The 15,545-nt window shown below is 50.6% G+C and overlaps 4 protein-coding genes across 4 annotated transcripts; 3 read left to right on the forward strand and 1 right to left on the reverse strand.

Annotated features, from left to right (window-relative positions):
- Positions 1-1,220: 1,220 nt before the first annotated feature.
- Positions 1,221-3,022, reverse strand: LOC131209174 (arrestin domain-containing protein 2-like). The gene is made up of 4 exons (XM_058202173.1): positions 2,871-3,022; positions 2,551-2,694; positions 1,642-2,481; positions 1,221-1,560 (listed from the first exon to the last, which is right to left on the reverse strand). Exons 1-4 carry the CDS (start codon positions 2,983-2,985, stop codon positions 1,403-1,405), a joined length of 1,257 nt encoding a protein of 418 aa, XP_058058156.1. The 5' UTR covers positions 2,986-3,022; the 3' UTR covers positions 1,221-1,402.
- Positions 3,023-4,779: 1,757 nt separating this feature from the next.
- LOC131209949 (arrestin domain-containing protein 3-like) lies at positions 4,780-6,267 on the forward strand. The gene is made up of 3 exons (XM_058203123.1): positions 4,780-4,966; positions 5,034-6,002; positions 6,084-6,267. The coding sequence occupies exons 1-3, from the start codon at positions 4,846-4,848 to the stop codon at positions 6,206-6,208; spliced, it is 1,215 nt and encodes a 404-aa protein (XP_058059106.1). The 5' UTR covers positions 4,780-4,845; the 3' UTR covers positions 6,209-6,267.
- A 1,117-nt stretch (positions 6,268-7,384) lies between these two features.
- Positions 7,385-8,734, forward strand: LOC131207294 (arrestin domain-containing protein 3-like). The gene is made up of 3 exons (XM_058199906.1): positions 7,385-7,505; positions 7,582-8,496; positions 8,571-8,734. The coding sequence occupies exons 1-3, from the start codon at positions 7,388-7,390 to the stop codon at positions 8,732-8,734; spliced, it is 1,197 nt and encodes a 398-aa protein (XP_058055889.1). The 5' UTR covers positions 7,385-7,387.
- Positions 8,735-9,814: 1,080 nt separating this feature from the next.
- Positions 9,815-13,507, forward strand: LOC131207352 (arrestin domain-containing protein 17-like). The gene is made up of 3 exons (XM_058199962.1): positions 9,815-10,333; positions 12,092-13,093; positions 13,169-13,507. Exons 1-3 carry the CDS (start codon positions 10,219-10,221, stop codon positions 13,324-13,326), a joined length of 1,275 nt encoding a protein of 424 aa, XP_058055945.1. The 5' UTR covers positions 9,815-10,218; the 3' UTR covers positions 13,327-13,507.
- The last annotated feature ends 2,038 nt before the right edge of the window (positions 13,508-15,545 follow it).

Raw genomic sequence — 15,545 nt, forward strand, 5'->3', positions numbered from 1 at the left:
ATGGTGCTGCTTTGCCACGACTCTACTCTGGTCTGAACCTGAAGCTTGGTGTGTCCGGCACGGGGATTAACTGCGGAACACGTCAGTAGAGCGCAAAAGCTTATGCTGCTCGCTCTCTTTCGCTATGCTCGATACAGTCGATGAGACGATACTGCGGCCAATGCTGGTGTGCATACTTTTATAGCCCACCATCGCCATGCTCGCGCAGCACTTCCGTGTGGGCGCAAATTGCCTACCCCATGTACCATGCTGTGGTAGTGCCGTGTGCAAACGTTAGTCGTTTGTTTTTTTATGCTTTAGGCGTTGCACTCCGCTGCAATTGACACCACTCTCGAGTCGTTAATTTTACCGATTATCAGCATTATGGTTACGTGAGAGAGGTACAACGAGTGAGAGAGAACAGAGAATCGGAAGTCGATTCAACCCTATCCACCGGGAGGCCGGCCAATCTCTTCCGTGGCACCGTGTGTACACAAAGCCCCATGGGTACCAGGGATTTTATCACGTTTCTCTGCAACGATAACGAACTAGCGTGTTGGGCCGTCCACGAAATAAAGACGCCAAATGGCAATGTGTTCGTACAGGGATTCCTAGTTCCACCAAAACAACCAACCGTGCGCTACGCGGCTCAGTCATCGTTTGCGCTCCACACCACCACCCATCGATGGCGCAGTAACGCGCAAGGGCACCACGCCATGCGGTGGGTCATGTTGCACACGGAAAGTGCCACACGCGAGATATAAAACGGCGCCAGGCTCGCTTTGAACAGTCAAACAGGCAACAGTGAGCTGTGTTGTGAACAGTGTTCAAGAGAGTAGTGACCAACAAAAAAAAAGAAACATCTACCTAAAGATGCCTTGCAAAACTTGTGTTGAAAGTAAGTTTCTTTTTGTTGCGTGTACAAACTAACATTAGATGATAAAAGTAAAATCGGCACTTTTCAAAAATCTCAGGTTGCAAATGCACCAGTGCAACCTGCGGAAGCGGATGTGGCTGCGAGTCACACTGCAGCTGCCCTTGCAAAGATGGCGCGAAAGACGGCTGCTGCAAGTAGGGACCCGATCGTTGCGACTTGGTAATCGGCGTGCATTCGGATGCTGGTTGGATTAATGTTCGGGTCGTATTCAGTGAAAAATATTTGGATAAACCTTTCATTGTCCCCTCTTAAAAAACGGTACTCCCCAACAAAGGCTCCTCCGGTAATAGAATGATGCAAGATATTAAGTATTTGGAATATTTGTTGTAAAGTATAGGAAAGCCGTGTAAAACCTCGTAGTAGGAGAATAAATCGAAAAGAGGCGAAACAAACTACAACTTGTATTAAATACGCGCGCCTCGTAAAGTTCCCTGTTCAACGGGGCACCTTTTGGAGAGATTACAGCAATCGCGATCGGTGATCATATCACTGCTTCGGAGGCATTGGTGGTGGCCACTGAACGTCGGTAAAGTTGTAGGACGGATAGAGCGGCACGTAGGGTTTGGTACCGATAGCGTGCGTGTCACTATCGTCGGTGATAACTACGGCGGCCGCATTCATCGCTTCCTCGTACGTTGGCGGAGCTACAGAACAGTGGAAAGCTGGTCAATTTTGAAACCCACAACAGACGGTGCAACCCGTTGCTGGCGAGTATAACAACTTACGTAGGTACTCCGGTGGCAGTGTGCCTTCCCGATGGGGCTCCTGTTTGGTGACTCCGGAGGACGAACCAGAGGGTAGCTGCTGCTGTTGCGATGTGTTGCCGAAGCTGAATCCGATTGCACCTGCCGGCACCGGTGATGGCATCTCGGGCGGCACAGCGACTGTCGGCGGTTGGTAGAACACCAACGGAATGGTGCCGATGGTGAGTGGAATCTGCAGCACCGGATCGGACCCACAGCCAGAAACACGCACCGTAATGTGAAGCCGGTAGGCGACGCTGATAAGATTGTCACCGGAAGCGGTCGGTGCAACCGTCGGTACGACGAGCCGCTGCTCGTACTGGCGTTGCGTTTCACCCGCCACACCGTCCCCAATGTGTTTCACGACCGTGTGCACTTCCTGTTTGGTTTTCGCGTGCGGCATCTCGCTCGTGTACGTGATCTCCTGCAGCAGCTTCATGTTGACGCCCTCGATCGTGCGCGACGATCGGTTGTTTAGCTCGATCGTGAGCGGTATGGCCTGGCCCGGAACGTAGCCCGTGCACGGCACGGTCACCCGCACATACAGCGGTTTCGTGCGCCAGAAGCCACAGCAAAATACGCGCGCGTCTTCCATCCTCGCCGGAATGCGGATTGCCGGGGACAGCACGTTCAGGTCGAGCGGCTGAATCACGGTGAAGCCCACCTTGTAGGTGAGATTAAACTTCCAGGGTCGGTCCATGATCACCTGGGCCGTGTAACGGCACTGACCGTGTGAGCCCTCGAACGAGGTCGGCAGATGCGACGGCAGGTCACAGGCAAATTCGTAAATGTGCTCCCCGGCAGGCAGTTCCGTTGGAGAGCCTGAAAGCGAAATCGATAAACAAGTAGTGCCTCCACAGTCCGCGGTCATGTCCGAGGGCGCGCACTTACCATTCTGTTGCGCCGCCACCAGCACCTTCACCGACGACAGGTGGTCCCGTTTGGCGGAAAAGTAAATCGTACGGCGCCGGCGACCTTGCTTACGTTTCTGGGACCACTGGACGGCACTGTACCCAGCAATCCGGAGACTTATTTCTGGAAAACGTAAACAAGCATCTCGTTACTTGGCGGCAGCAGAAACGACAGCAGCAGAACGGCAACTTCACTGCGGCGAAGCAGATGGGAAGGCGAACCTGTTTGTTGCGCCAGTTCCCTCCGCCGATCTTCAGGCACACCCGGCCGTCCGCCCGCCCGATCGTGCTGTGACTCACCGTTGAATTTCTTCGTCTCCGACAGTTTCAGCTGCACACTCCCGGTCAGCCGTTGGCCGCTGAGAAACGTTCCGTGCGTGCTGTTGGTAAAGTGAATGTCACACTCGACACCCATCTCCGGTTCTTGTACTTTGTTTTGCTCGTTATTTCTGACCACCGATTCCTGATTCGAAGGCCGAGAAAAGCCACAACCGTGATGGGCCGTGGTGGTGGAGAGAGGTTGATCGAGAGCTCACGACACGCAACCGAGAAGTTCGAGAAACATTCCGGAGGCTACACTGCTAGCGACTGCTGCAAGCTAAAACAACTCGTCTTGTGTTTGGGCCGAATGCGATTTGGCATTATTTCTCTGTCTCTCTCTTCTCTCCCTCTGCTGCTCTTTCGACGGCCGACGATCGCACGTTAACCGTGCCTCTCGCGTGTCTGACGTCACGTGGCCTTCTCGCCGGCTACTCGGGCTGAAAAGAGAAAACCGCGACCCGCGCGTGGTGTGCGTGTTTGTCCCTCATAGTGGCCCACGACCGATCGTTGGTTGTGTACACGATCAAACGATCGCGATCGCGAGCCATTTGGTGGTCGTCGTCCCCCCACCAACTATTTAGCTATCGTGGCTTTACTCGGTTATCTCATGATTATGGTTCTGCGGTTGAACGAATGGCGATCACGCTTAACGCTGCGCGCCGTCGCCAGCAACGTGGTTTAAAATTCCAGATACTACCCCCACCGCACCCAGGGCATTCGTTTGGCGGTTCGGCTCTGTTTCTGCTCCCATGCCATCGTTGCTTTCGATTGCATAAAACGACGACTTGTGACCGGTTATTGTTTTTTGGTGGGTTTTCATCTTCGAAGGCGCTTGAATCATGGCGCTGATGGTGATGCGTTCGCCGACGATCGCGACCTTGCGAGTTAACATCTATGATTTTTCTTTTTGACGCACGATTTTCAACAACGGATTCCTTTACAGATTGATTCCTTTTACGCATTGATTGGAATTTCAACCTAGACTGTTAGACTTATAACGATCAATCTTCTTGCTCTTAAATTCTTCCACTTGACGATACAATCGATTAAAAATGAATGTCATGTCGATCGTTTTCTTCCGTTTCACTGCCTCACAAGCTTGCGTGTCCTTCACGATCTTGATCTTTTATAGTACATATACATATAGTTTTATATATCATTCATTCATTCATTCATTTCATGACCTATATTCACTATTTGTTAAATTGTGATCTAACAGGGTGAAGAAAAAACAAACGATCATTTAGAGGGGGACAAGTTGTAATTACGATAATTCCTAGCGTTTCCTAATGCCCCCGCCGCACGGATAAGTCACTTCCGATTTATGTATCGAATGATTCATCGACACACTGGCTGGAAAACAAACAGTAAGGCATTGCCACACGCATTCCCCGCTTCGCCAGATACTACACTCCATGGTCGTGAGGCTGAATGATACCTATACATCAAACAACGGCGAGAGACCAAGAGTTCTCCCAATAAGCGTTCGATCCGATATCGACGAATAAATGACAGAGCTGCACCCGACCCCATTCGGCGATAGGTGGCGTCCAAAAAACGACTACGACGACTGCTGCACACCGCCCACCGGAAGGATACCCGCGGATGGTCGTTGTGGTCCCCGGGCATGTAAGTCCACTTCACGACAATTGACTCCCGCGCGCCGTGTCACAGCTTATCTTATCAAACCCGATCCACCGAAGGCGTTATTGTTGATTGTATGTTTTTCAAAAGCTCTCTTATCATTTTCATCGATAGCAAGCTGGCTAGCCAATGTGACGGCGACGAGGGCACAATTACGTATGGCGTGAAGTGATAAAATCATATCATAAAGCTATTTTCTCGTGCCACACGCGACCCAGGAATCCAGTACGGTGGGAACCACGCCACGCTCCGGGTCCTGTTGGGCAGTCATTGGTAGTAGCAAACCGAACCGATCCAAACCAGCAGCAGCATGCCGGAAGGTTGCGAGTGTCTGATCCGATTTGATAACAATCCCTGTGGGGTGTACTTTCCCGGCCAAAGCCTATCGGGCTACGTGGAACTGCGTGTGCTTGAAGCGTTCAAAGTAAAAGGTAGTACCGACCTTTGCCCACGGTCCGTCAAACGTGTGACTCATATCCTTTCCGTTGCGACACACAGGTGTCAGTCTGCAGATAAAGGGGTTCGCCGAGGTGAAATGGTCCGAAACGACGGGGACGGGAAAAGCACGGCGAACGGTGCACTATCACGGGCGCCAGGATTACATCAACACCGTGACGTACCTGCAGGGTTCACCGGAAGGCAACCAGTTCGACATTGCGCCCGGCTCGCACACGTACCGCTTCGGGTGCGTTCTGCCCGGAAATGTGCCGACGTCGTTCGAGGGTCAGTTCGGTCACATACGCTACACGGTGCGCGTCGTGCTTCACCGACCCTGGAAGGTAGATCCGACTTATAAGGTCGGCTTCACCGTGCTACGGCACGTGAATCTTAACGAGAACGGCCTGTCGCTGGCCGTACCGTGCAAGCTCGAGATCCAGAAGGTGTTTTGCTGCGGACCATGCGCCTCGAATCCGCTCCACATGTCGGCCCAAATACCGATCGCTGGATACGTGCCGGGGCAAACGATCGCGGTGAGGATCGAAGCGTCGAACCGCAGCAAGCGACGCGTGAACGAGTTCAGCACGAAACTGATCAAAAACGTGAGCTACATCAGCCAAACGCCGTACATTCGGGTGCGGTTGGAACCGGAAATTGTGGCCGAAGTGCGGTGCCCGGGTGTGGCCGCCGGCGAGCAGGGCACGTGGGATCAGTTTCTGGCCATCCCGGCTCTGCCCACTACCAGCAACCAGTGTCAGGTGCTGACGATTGGGTACGAGGTCGAGGTCGAGGGAAAGATTACGGGGCCGAACATTAACCCCCGGGTACGTATTCCGATCACGATCGGTACGGTACCGCTGACGGCACACGCCATTCCGACGATGCGCAACGGTGGCATAGACGGTGTCCGAGCATATCCTGTCCCGAGTGCACCGCAAGTCTCTGAACAGCCCGAAACGGCATCAGCTCCCGTTCCGTACGACCAGCTGAGGCCTCCCGCTGCGGCACCACAACCGATCGATCAGATGCGTAAGTGTGTCCTGTCTGCTTCCGAACGGCGGATGGAGCTGGAAAATGACGGTTTCTCTTCTCCATTTTTTTTCTCCCTAGCACCTCCCTCGTACGAGGAAGCTGTCGGCTCTACGCCGGCCAATATTCTAGAGGAGGGTGAAGAAAATACCGACACCAGCAAGTTCACCCCCCAATACATGATTTACCGGTTTGACGAGTCCTGAAGAAATGGAGCGAAATGCAATCCAATACCCTTTTAGCAACTGAATGTGATAGACATTGGAGCCGCTATTAGTTTGTGTGTATAAATGCACGTTGTTTTGTACACTGTTTAAAGTGCATTACTAATAAACATTATATTGTTAAACTTCAAAGTGAGTTTACTTAAAACATCTCATTCAATCGGAACCAAACTTTCCCGATCACTGGCAACACTGGCACATCACGCGGTCAGCGCCGACTACAAATGAGTGTTGCAGTCACTCATTTTCCTGTGAGTAAAAAAGGGGAGCCCACACTCGTCGCATGCGGGACGGGGAAATCACTCAAAACGACGCCTACTAGGTGGGCGCACGCACACGTAAGGACAAATATCCTTAGAGCCCAGCCCAGAGCACTAACGTCAAAGCGTGTGTGTTGGTGGAGCATGGCCGCCAGGAAAAAGAAAAACATACGACATACACGCGGCGAACACATAACATCATCCCCGCGCGCCCGGTTTTCCGGTTCGCTTTTCGCAAACATGCGACGTCGGGGACGGTGCGCGTACTTTTTCGCGTACGTAAAAACGCAACATTGCAGTGAAACACGCAGCCAAGGACGAACCGCGGTCTAGAGCGAGCGGGTGCTACCCTACGCGCTGCTGCTGGAGAAGTTCTTCTTTTTTCGGTTTATCGGAATCTATACTATAGTTTGGAGTGTTTTTGGGTTCCCTTTTTCTCCCTCTCGCTGCGAAACTGAAGGAACAGTGCTAGTGCTGAGACCGGGTTGGGTAGCGAGTGACAGGGGAAATCAATTTTTCCAAAATCAATCAACACGTTGATGGTCTCTCCCCGAAAAAGGTATTACGTCTTTCAGTCACTCTGGACGCACGACACCGCCCACGCAGATTGGGAGACTCTTGGGGTGTTGAAAACTGTACGGTAAATAGTTCCTCGCCCGAAAAAGGCACAAGGATGCTCTTCCAAATCGATGGACGCTTTCAGCACGGCTCGTAAACTTCTCGCGAAACAGGAGGTTAAACACTCAGTTCCATTTGCCTGCCAGCCTGGCGTGTCCCCACGTGTCTTAGAGACCAGCGGGTCGAGGGCGAGTGAAAAGAACCGAACAGGATTCGGGTTCGGAGTCTGTGGCTATGTACCGGCCAGAGGCGTCGGCCGGAGTGACGTCAGCAGTGATAGAAAATGCCAGACCCCGAGTGTTACATCCGGTTCGATAACAACCAGTACGGCGTGTACCTGGCCGGTCAAACGTTAGCCGGGCAGGTTGAGCTTCGTGTCACGGAGATAGTTAGCGTTGTAGGTGCGTAGGTGGATTAACCCCCGCGTGGTGGTTAACGTTGCCAGGGAAATTATGTTCCATTTCCACTTTTCCACAGGTGTAAGCCTACAGCTGAACGGAGTCACGGAGATCGAATGGTCGGAGGTGGTTGAGTCGACCGGTCAGCCGGGTCGTAAAACGACCCGCTACCATGGCCAGCAGACGCTCCTGAACTCGATCAGCTTCCTGTGCGGCTCGTCTGCCGGCCCTGTCCGTGAGCTCGCCATCGGAACGCATACGTATCATTTTTCCTGTGAACTTCCCTCCCACCTACCGACGGCCTTCGAGGGTTACCATGCCCGGATCCGGTACATGGCACGGGTGGCTCTTCATCGCTCCAAGCGCCACCGATTTACTGGCGCTGCCGACACCGGTACGACGGGCGATCAGATCGGCCAGACCAGCTTCACCGTGTTGCGCCATCTGAACCTCAACGAACATGGCGGTGGCAGCTCGGTGCTGGCCCTGCCGGTCAAGAGTGAACTGACGAAGGTGTTTTGCTGCGGACCGTGCTCGTCCGAGCCACTCTACATATCGGCCGCGATTCCGCGATGCGGCTACATCCCCGGCCAGACGATTGTGATAAAAATCGACGCGGTGAACCGCAGTCGGACGCGCGTCAACGAGTTCCGCATCAAGTTGGTACAGAAGCTGAGCTACACCAGCCAACAGCCGGCCGCTGCGAGCCGGTCCGATGCGCTGGTGGTGGCCGAATCACGCTGTTCCGGTGTCACCTCGGGCGAGGTTATAAAACATCAACAAAACTTGCTCATTCCCGCCCTGGCGCCCACGTACACCGACGGGGCGTCGATCTTTAGCATCGACTACGAGCTGGAAGTTGAGGCGCGGGTTACCGGGCCCAACATCAGCCCGCGCCTGTCGATGCCCATCACGATCGGTACGATCGCACTGGAGGCGTCCGTGCCGAAGGAAACGCTCAAGCCACTAACGAAGTCCCCGTGGGATCCATTCAGTAAGCGTAATGGTTCGGGGCAGATTCTGCACCCATAACCCATATTTTTGGTACTCGCCTTCCCTCCGAAACAGGTTCCCAGCAATACACGGACATCATCGGAACCCGTGTCCCGCTTGGCAGCACTGCAGCGGCTCGACGATCGCACACCGAGGACTCATCCAAAGGAGTGGGTTTCGCCAACAACGTGCGCCTGCACTACGTCGTTCACCGGAACGTGACCGATGACGGTCACTGAATGAATGGATTGCGGCAATTGAATGCTTGGCACCCCCACCAGAAAAAAAGCACGCTAAATTAGCCTACAGATACACATATTTACGTTTCAACTGTGACGGGGACGGAAACGAGTACAAAAACGGAAGATAACCAATCAATTGCACACTGCCTCTGCCGCTTTTTCGGCCGTGCCGTAAAAAAACCGCTTATATTATCGTATCTATACACACATCGCATTTTGCACCGTACTCCGCAAACACAATTGGATCGAACCCGCGCGCGCGACCATATTTTATCTGATTTTACAAAACTCAAGAAGGACACGGTAGGTCGTCGCCATTTGCCGTCTATTGCTTATGGCTTCCGCGACGGCTTCGGACGCGGGCGATTCGGAATATAGAATAAGCAAGCAAGAAAAGGGGCGCGTGTTTTTAAACTTGATCGATGTGCTCCAGGTTGTAATGAATGTCGCTTAACTAACTGTTTCTACACCTATTAAGACGTTCACGCGCGTGAAACCTTTTGTTCTGCATAATGTGCGCTTTATCACAACAAAACAGCAGCAAGGAAAGGGAAACAACAAACAAAGCAAACCTCCGCTAAACTCTACCTCAAGTGCCATTGAGATTTGTTGCAAATATACAAAATTATTATTGAAGTACGCCGCTACTACACCATGGTTGGCTGTGTTTGTTTGCTGCAATACGGCAGTTCGAATTATTTCGAGAGAAAATCATGAAAAATTGTGATTCACTTTTTGATCGAAGTAAGCTATTCAAAAGTTCCGCTCACTCAAAGCGAGGCTCGAAGAAATTATGTCCATCTGGCAACATTGCACCGGCCCTCGTAAGCAGCTGCGATTCCACGCACACAGTTGTGCCCTCTTGCCGGCGAAGTGAAGGATCGCGTGCGCACGCAGCAGTGGTCAGTGGCTGCGGGAAGGTGGGTGGTGCGACGGTCGGCAGCGTCAGACAAAATTCTTGCATCCGAATGCGGGCGCGCACACAAACACTGTGATGCGGCGAAAAATCTGGCATCCGTCACCGGGGAGCGCCGGGTGGGTCAGCCAGCACACAGCAGCAGCAGCAGAGCAGAGTGGTGTGCTGCTGTTAGTAATGCTCGTCGCAGTGCCTCGCTCGCTGAAGTCGTCTCTGCGTTTCGCAAACGGGTTTCGATAGACCGGTTCGAGTGAAGAGTTGGCGAGAGCCGAAATTCGAGTTAGCGCTTCCGGTTCGCGATACTTCGGCAGAAGAGTAGATCCGCTTTTCTAGAGGTTGCCCCGTCCGCTATCTGCTGCTACCTACCCGGCCCGCAGTTGGTGACGTGACATACACACGGCGACAGGTCGCGATTGCGGAAGATTTCGGTCCATCAAAAAAGGCCGTGTGCGTGCGTAGCTCTCCGTGTCGCCTTTGAGAGGGGTAAGAGGGCAACACATAAATCTCGTCACACCCCCCCGCCGGGTGACATTGTGCGGCTGGTTGGTGGCTGTTGCACCTCGCGATGGGTCTGAAAGATTGCACGATCGAGCTCGACAATCCGTGGAACACCTACTACGCCGGGCAGACGGTTAATGGCCAAGTAACGTTCACCTTCGACGCGCCGAAGAAAGTTAGAGGTAAGGGAACACAGTCTGGCCACAAAGTGTAGAACGGAACTGAGGAACTGGTCCCAACACGAGCACGCATCGTGCGGCGATGATATCATCCGGGCAAAAAAGCGGTGACACGCTACGTGCTACGTTTGTGTGTTTGTGAGTGCACACCAAGTGTTTGATTATTCGAGCAATGTGTGCAATGCAATGTAAGAAATGGGCAATGGGCCAACAACGGCACCACCAGCATAACCAGTGAATCTGACTGGCCACACCACCGTTGAGCTTCCGTGGCTACAGTGTCGGTATCATTAATCTTTCGCTCTTAGAACGGTCGTCACGAACCCTTCAACATACGGTGTACCTAAGGCAGGGCAAAATCAAAGTTTCAATCTACCGGCATTACTTCATCGCACTAGAATGTGTCATCGCGTCCCACTGAGGGCATCCGATTGACCTACAACGTATGCTGCAATATGTTTTCTTCGCTAATAGAATTTAACGATAATCGATCGACGTCCGATTGGGTGCTGAAAATAGGGAAAAGGAATGTCGTCTAAACGAAGTCCTCGGCCATTTGGGAGAAAGGGGAACATTTCTTTTTATATGTTACCGCTCTTCTCGATTCATTCTCTTCTCGGTGCCCCAACCCAACCTCTGGCACACCGTTAGTCCGCAACATTTTTTCCCCCCTTATTCTAATCCGTTCTAGTTTGTCCACATTTCTGGCGGCATCTGGAAGTATCGGCCACTGACCTAGCGCCGGCAAGCGTGAAATTGGTAGTCAAACGCTTGAGAAAATGAGAATAGAACAATCGCCTACCTCGCGTGGAAGGTTAAAAATATACCCTTGCGCTGCGCTATGTGGCGCTGAAGTCACCGCGGGTTCTTCTTAGCTTAAAGCAACTGTTTTTCATTCGTGCCAAAGCGGATGATGCCGGTGGGCCATACATTGATTTATTTTGCTAATGGGTTTAAAACATGCCTGAACTCTCCCTTTGGCGTAATTTACGGAAAGCGGCTAGAAACAAAATCATAGTTCCGACTCCATATGGAACCGGAAACCACCTTAAGTAAGGTGGGGCGAGAGTAGATGTTTCGATGACATATGGATCGTTTCTAAGGTAACACAATTACATAGTTGTTTTCCATCATTTAACGAACACACAATATCGATCTCACTGCTGTAATCGTAGTAGCCTTATCGATTATCTTTCCAAACATTCTGCTGATTCCCTTGTGCGTGCGCTCTTTGGCCCTTCAATGATGAAATTGTTCCAAAAACAGGCGTTATTTGCTTCCTCTTAGTTGATGGGATTATTTTGCAAAAATTATTTTGCACACTTACATGGAATTGGAAGCGTGCCTTTGTCACTACAAATGTGGAAGTTATTATCGTTCAACGTAAAGCAGTGTAATAGAAAATTGACTAATTTTTTTTTAACTCCAACTAAACCTGATGTATAACATTCATCACCGAATTAAACCTGAAATGGCTACTGCGGATGATTGCCGCCTTTTCAATTGAAATGTAATGAACAAAAGCAATGCTGATACAGATGGAGACACACCGGATTTGATGCAACATAGCATATCTTGAGGCCACAGCCTTCGTAGGCGATAAACAATGGCGCTTTCGATAAGGCCAAATCATTAGGGGCTACGGTTCAGTACCCAAGAACCAGTTTCGCTCAACCGTCACCGATGCACAGACGCTTTGGAAAATTTAAACGTTTTCATGATGTGAACTAATTCGGACTCATCTATCTCTTCCAATTGTAGGAATTGTGATAAAATTCTCCGGCGAATCGGAAACGAAATGGAGCCAGACGGAAACGAAAACCGACCAGAACGGCAAGCAGTACGAATCGACGACGAACCTGACCGGCCAGGAGGAGTACTTTCAAATTCAGTACTACCTGCTGGGTGGTAAAAATAGCGCCGAAACGGAACTGGGCCCCGGGGTACACACCTATCCATTCACCTGTGCCCTTCCACCGACGCTACCATCGTCGTTCGAAGGCGAGTGGGGTTTCGTCCGGTACACGGTCAAGGTGACACTGGACCGGCCGTGGAAGTTTGACCAGGACATCAAGATGGCATTCACCGTGATTTCGCCGGTGGATCTGAATCTCAATCCGCGCGTCAAGGACCCGTTCAAGCTGGAGCTCGAGAAAACGTTCTGCTGTTTCTGCTGCGCTTCCGGCCCACTGAACGTGATCGTGCACATCCCGGTGACGGGGTTCGTGTCGGGCCAAACGGTACCGGTCACGGTGGAATGTGACAACGCCAGCAATGTTGGTGTGGGCAAAATTACGCTCACCCTGCGTAAGCTGCTCGCATTCCACGTGCACACGCCGAGGCGCGAAACGAAACGCAAGAAGGAAATTATCACCACCATCCAAATGGGACCGGTCGAGGCGGGCAACAGTCAAACGTGGCAGCAGGCCATACAGATACCTCCGCTGCCACCGTCGAATCTGGTCAACTGTGGCATCATAGACATCGACTACGACATCAAGGTCGTAGCGGAACCGGAAGGCATGCACGCGGCCCTGGACGGCAACATACCGATCGTGCTGGGAACGGTGCCGCTCGAATCGTTCCAGCCGCCACCGCCCTACACGGACAATCCGCCGGATACCGCCACACAGACGATGGGTGCCGAAACTGATCCTTCCATGCTGCCCACACAACCGGTTAGTCCGGCCAGCCCGCCTAGCAACGGTGCCGGAGGGGCGCTGGGTTGGAACATTGGCGCAGCCAGCACGTTCGCCAATCTTCGTAAGTCATGCGCCAAAGTAATGTTAAAGGAATTGTTCACCTTATTCTATTTCCATCCATCTCTCTCGCCTTTAGCACCTCCAACATTTGCCGAAACCGCGTACAAAGCGCCATCCATCTCTGATAAAAATGATTCGGAATACACGCGCATGATCGGTGGACCGGAATATGCACCCCGATACCCTACGTACGGGATGATGCCAAGCGCACCGCCAATGACGAACAACTACTGATCGGTATGCGATCGATTCTCGAAGCCGAAGTTCAGTAGTGAAAAGCATCACATCGATACAATTTTTTTTTGTTCGTTTTCACCCCAAACGACTGTGGTTGCTAGAGCCACAGACAATGTAGTCGACTATTTACACTTACTGATTCACTATACTCTATCAGTATGCAGAAGGACGTCCTCTGTGTTCCGAACGCGAAAGGCAAAAGAAAGCGGAAGCTTTCCCGCAGGAGTGCGTTATTCCATCCGTACGCTTCCGTGTCATTGAGAAATTTTCATGAATTAAGAAATTACATTTAGCCATATAGATTACCGATAACAGACGCACAAACACTCGAATACATACTTGCGCTAGGCACAATCTTCACCAACTGAACTACTCGGAAATTGTTGAACAAATAGCGATTAAATGATTTTGGTCTCACATGTACACATCACACTCGTTTTCGTAAGAAGTTTTAGGCTGCCATTATCTGAAGTTCTGTTGAATTGTGTTTATGATCAAAATCGAGATCATTCTGCAAAAATAGGTGGAAAAACATGATACGGAGAATGTGACTGGGATACTTTTTACAAGTAGAAATGTAGAAACTGCGAACCGTGGATGCCAAATGAAACATGTAGATTTGAAAGGAAATTGCTCTTTAATATGAAGTGTTTTATAATATTATAAAAAACAAACAAGCTGGACTCAACTGGACTTCAAACCGTTCGCTGAAAACAGTGCCTAGAAGTTTTTAACTCTACTTAGAACCCCGCAGGACACACCGGGAAGGGCCGGAGCAAATGCGAAGCACAATGCGCACACTAATTACCGCTTCACGACGAAAACGGTTCCAATCGAATGCCAACCATCATTTTGCAGCATCAAGGCACGGTTTCCATTTGCAAGCGGAAGGCTAAACAACACACTGACACAGTGCACACCTCGAAAAGCCAGATTGGAAAAGGGCGCATAATCAAACGTAGTACACTTTTTGCGTTTATGTTGATCGAACAATAATAATTCCACGAAGAACACGCAAATCGTTGTATGGAAACGGGCGGATGGATAAGAAGAAACAAATACTAAGCGCTTTTGATAAGGGCCGGATCGAGAAAAGGCAATTTTTAAGAGAAAGTGTATCTAAAGCAGTAAGATAATCATCAGGGACATCATAACAACATGAAATTGATATACCTACACTAACAATGTAAACAATTCTTATTGAAAAATAAACTACATGCAACTCTAAAATACCGAAAAACCAGGACAAAGAACTGAAAGGATGCGTGGGCGCAGGAATGTCGCGTAATTTTCTCAATATTTTCTGTACACTTAGGAACACGCCACCGTTCATCACCAGGAGTGCGTGACACTTGCCTTCTTTTTTCTCCAGGATTTATTTACAAAGTATAGATAATCTGTATATTCACGAACGGCCCCCTGCGGCCACGGCGCTAATTGTATAGCTTTGTGTCAAACACGCATCGCCACGTTACAATACTAGATAATGCGTTTATTTGTCCTACACTCTCTTGTCTCTTTAAGTCTACACGTTTTTATTCATTGTTTACCTACACTAACGAAACCCTGCATCCGTTTATGGGGTCGTTTTTATCCTTGTTGGTGGATTGTTATCATTTAATCTGACATGCACACATACACACATACACCCTCACACTTAGATCGCTGTCCTAACACAATTATTCATCGGCCACTGTTGCCGCGGTTTAATTGCTTCGATTTAGGACACACTCTCGCTTTTTGACCACTACATTTTGATTTTAAAGCATACCGGCTTAAACACTACGGAAAGCTGCATTTTTCTTGGTGTCACATTGGTATTGCAACAAAATGGGGTTCGACGATAAGCCGGGAGGGGGCGGCAGACAGTCTTAGTTCGTGGGATAACGTTTGACGGCTCATTCAAGCTAGCTTATTGTGGCCAAACAAACCGTCTTTCACTGTGCACTGTGGGTGCGTTTTTCCCACGCTTTTGGCGTATTTCAATAGACTGAATAAAACCAACCCGAAAGGGAGGTGCGAAGTGAGGTCCTGGTCCTGGATGGTCTCACCGCCCCGTCCGTGTCACACACGATTTGAAGCTGCTGCTCTTGGCTCATCATCCAACTTCTTTGTGGCTTAATACAGTTCAGATCACCACACTTTTGCACGTTCAACAACCATTCTAACGCAAATTGTCATTGCAGTGAATCTGCTTTAAGCGATTGTGCGTGTTT

This window comes from Anopheles bellator, chromosome 2 (assembly GCF_943735745.2).
Source record: "Anopheles bellator chromosome 2, idAnoBellAS_SP24_06.2, whole genome shotgun sequence".
Taxonomy (NCBI): domain Eukaryota; kingdom Metazoa; phylum Arthropoda; class Insecta; order Diptera; family Culicidae; genus Anopheles; species Anopheles bellator.

Bases quoted from the DNA above. Each gene is read 5' to 3' on its own strand.
- LOC131209949 (XM_058203123.1), top strand. From the start codon at position 4,846: ATGCCGGAAGGTTGCGAGTGTCTGATCCGATTTGATAACAATCCCTGT. The intron at 4,967-5,033 runs GTAGTACCGACC...TGCGACACACAG, and splicing joins TGAAGCGTTCAAAGTAAAAG to GTGTCAGTCTGCAGATAAAG. The intron at 6,003-6,083 runs GTAAGTGTGTCC...TTTTCTCCCTAG, and splicing joins ACAACCGATCGATCAGATGC to CACCTCCCTCGTACGAGGAA.
- LOC131209174 (XM_058202173.1), bottom strand. From the start codon at position 2,985: ATGGGTGTCGAGTGTGACATTCACTTTACCAACAGCACGCACGGAACG. The intron at 2,695-2,870 runs GTGAGTCACAGC...TACGTTTTCCAG, and splicing joins GGAGACGAAGAAATTCAACG to AAATAAGTCTCCGGATTGCT. The intron at 1,561-1,641 runs GTAAGTTGTTAT...ACTGTTCTGTAG, and splicing joins ACTGCCACCGGAGTACCTAC to CTCCGCCAACGTACGAGGAA.
- LOC131207352 (XM_058199962.1), top strand. From the start codon at position 10,219: ATGGGTCTGAAAGATTGCACGATCGAGCTCGACAATCCGTGGAACACC. The intron at 10,334-12,091 runs GTAAGGGAACAC...TTCCAATTGTAG, and splicing joins CGCGCCGAAGAAAGTTAGAG to GAATTGTGATAAAATTCTCC. The intron at 13,094-13,168 runs GTAAGTCATGCG...TCTCGCCTTTAG, and splicing joins CAGCACGTTCGCCAATCTTC to CACCTCCAACATTTGCCGAA.
- LOC131207294 (XM_058199906.1), top strand. From the start codon at position 7,388: ATGCCAGACCCCGAGTGTTACATCCGGTTCGATAACAACCAGTACGGC. The intron at 7,506-7,581 runs GTGCGTAGGTGG...ACTTTTCCACAG, and splicing joins GGAGATAGTTAGCGTTGTAG to GTGTAAGCCTACAGCTGAAC. The intron at 8,497-8,570 runs GTAAGCGTAATG...CCTCCGAAACAG, and splicing joins GTCCCCGTGGGATCCATTCA to GTTCCCAGCAATACACGGAC.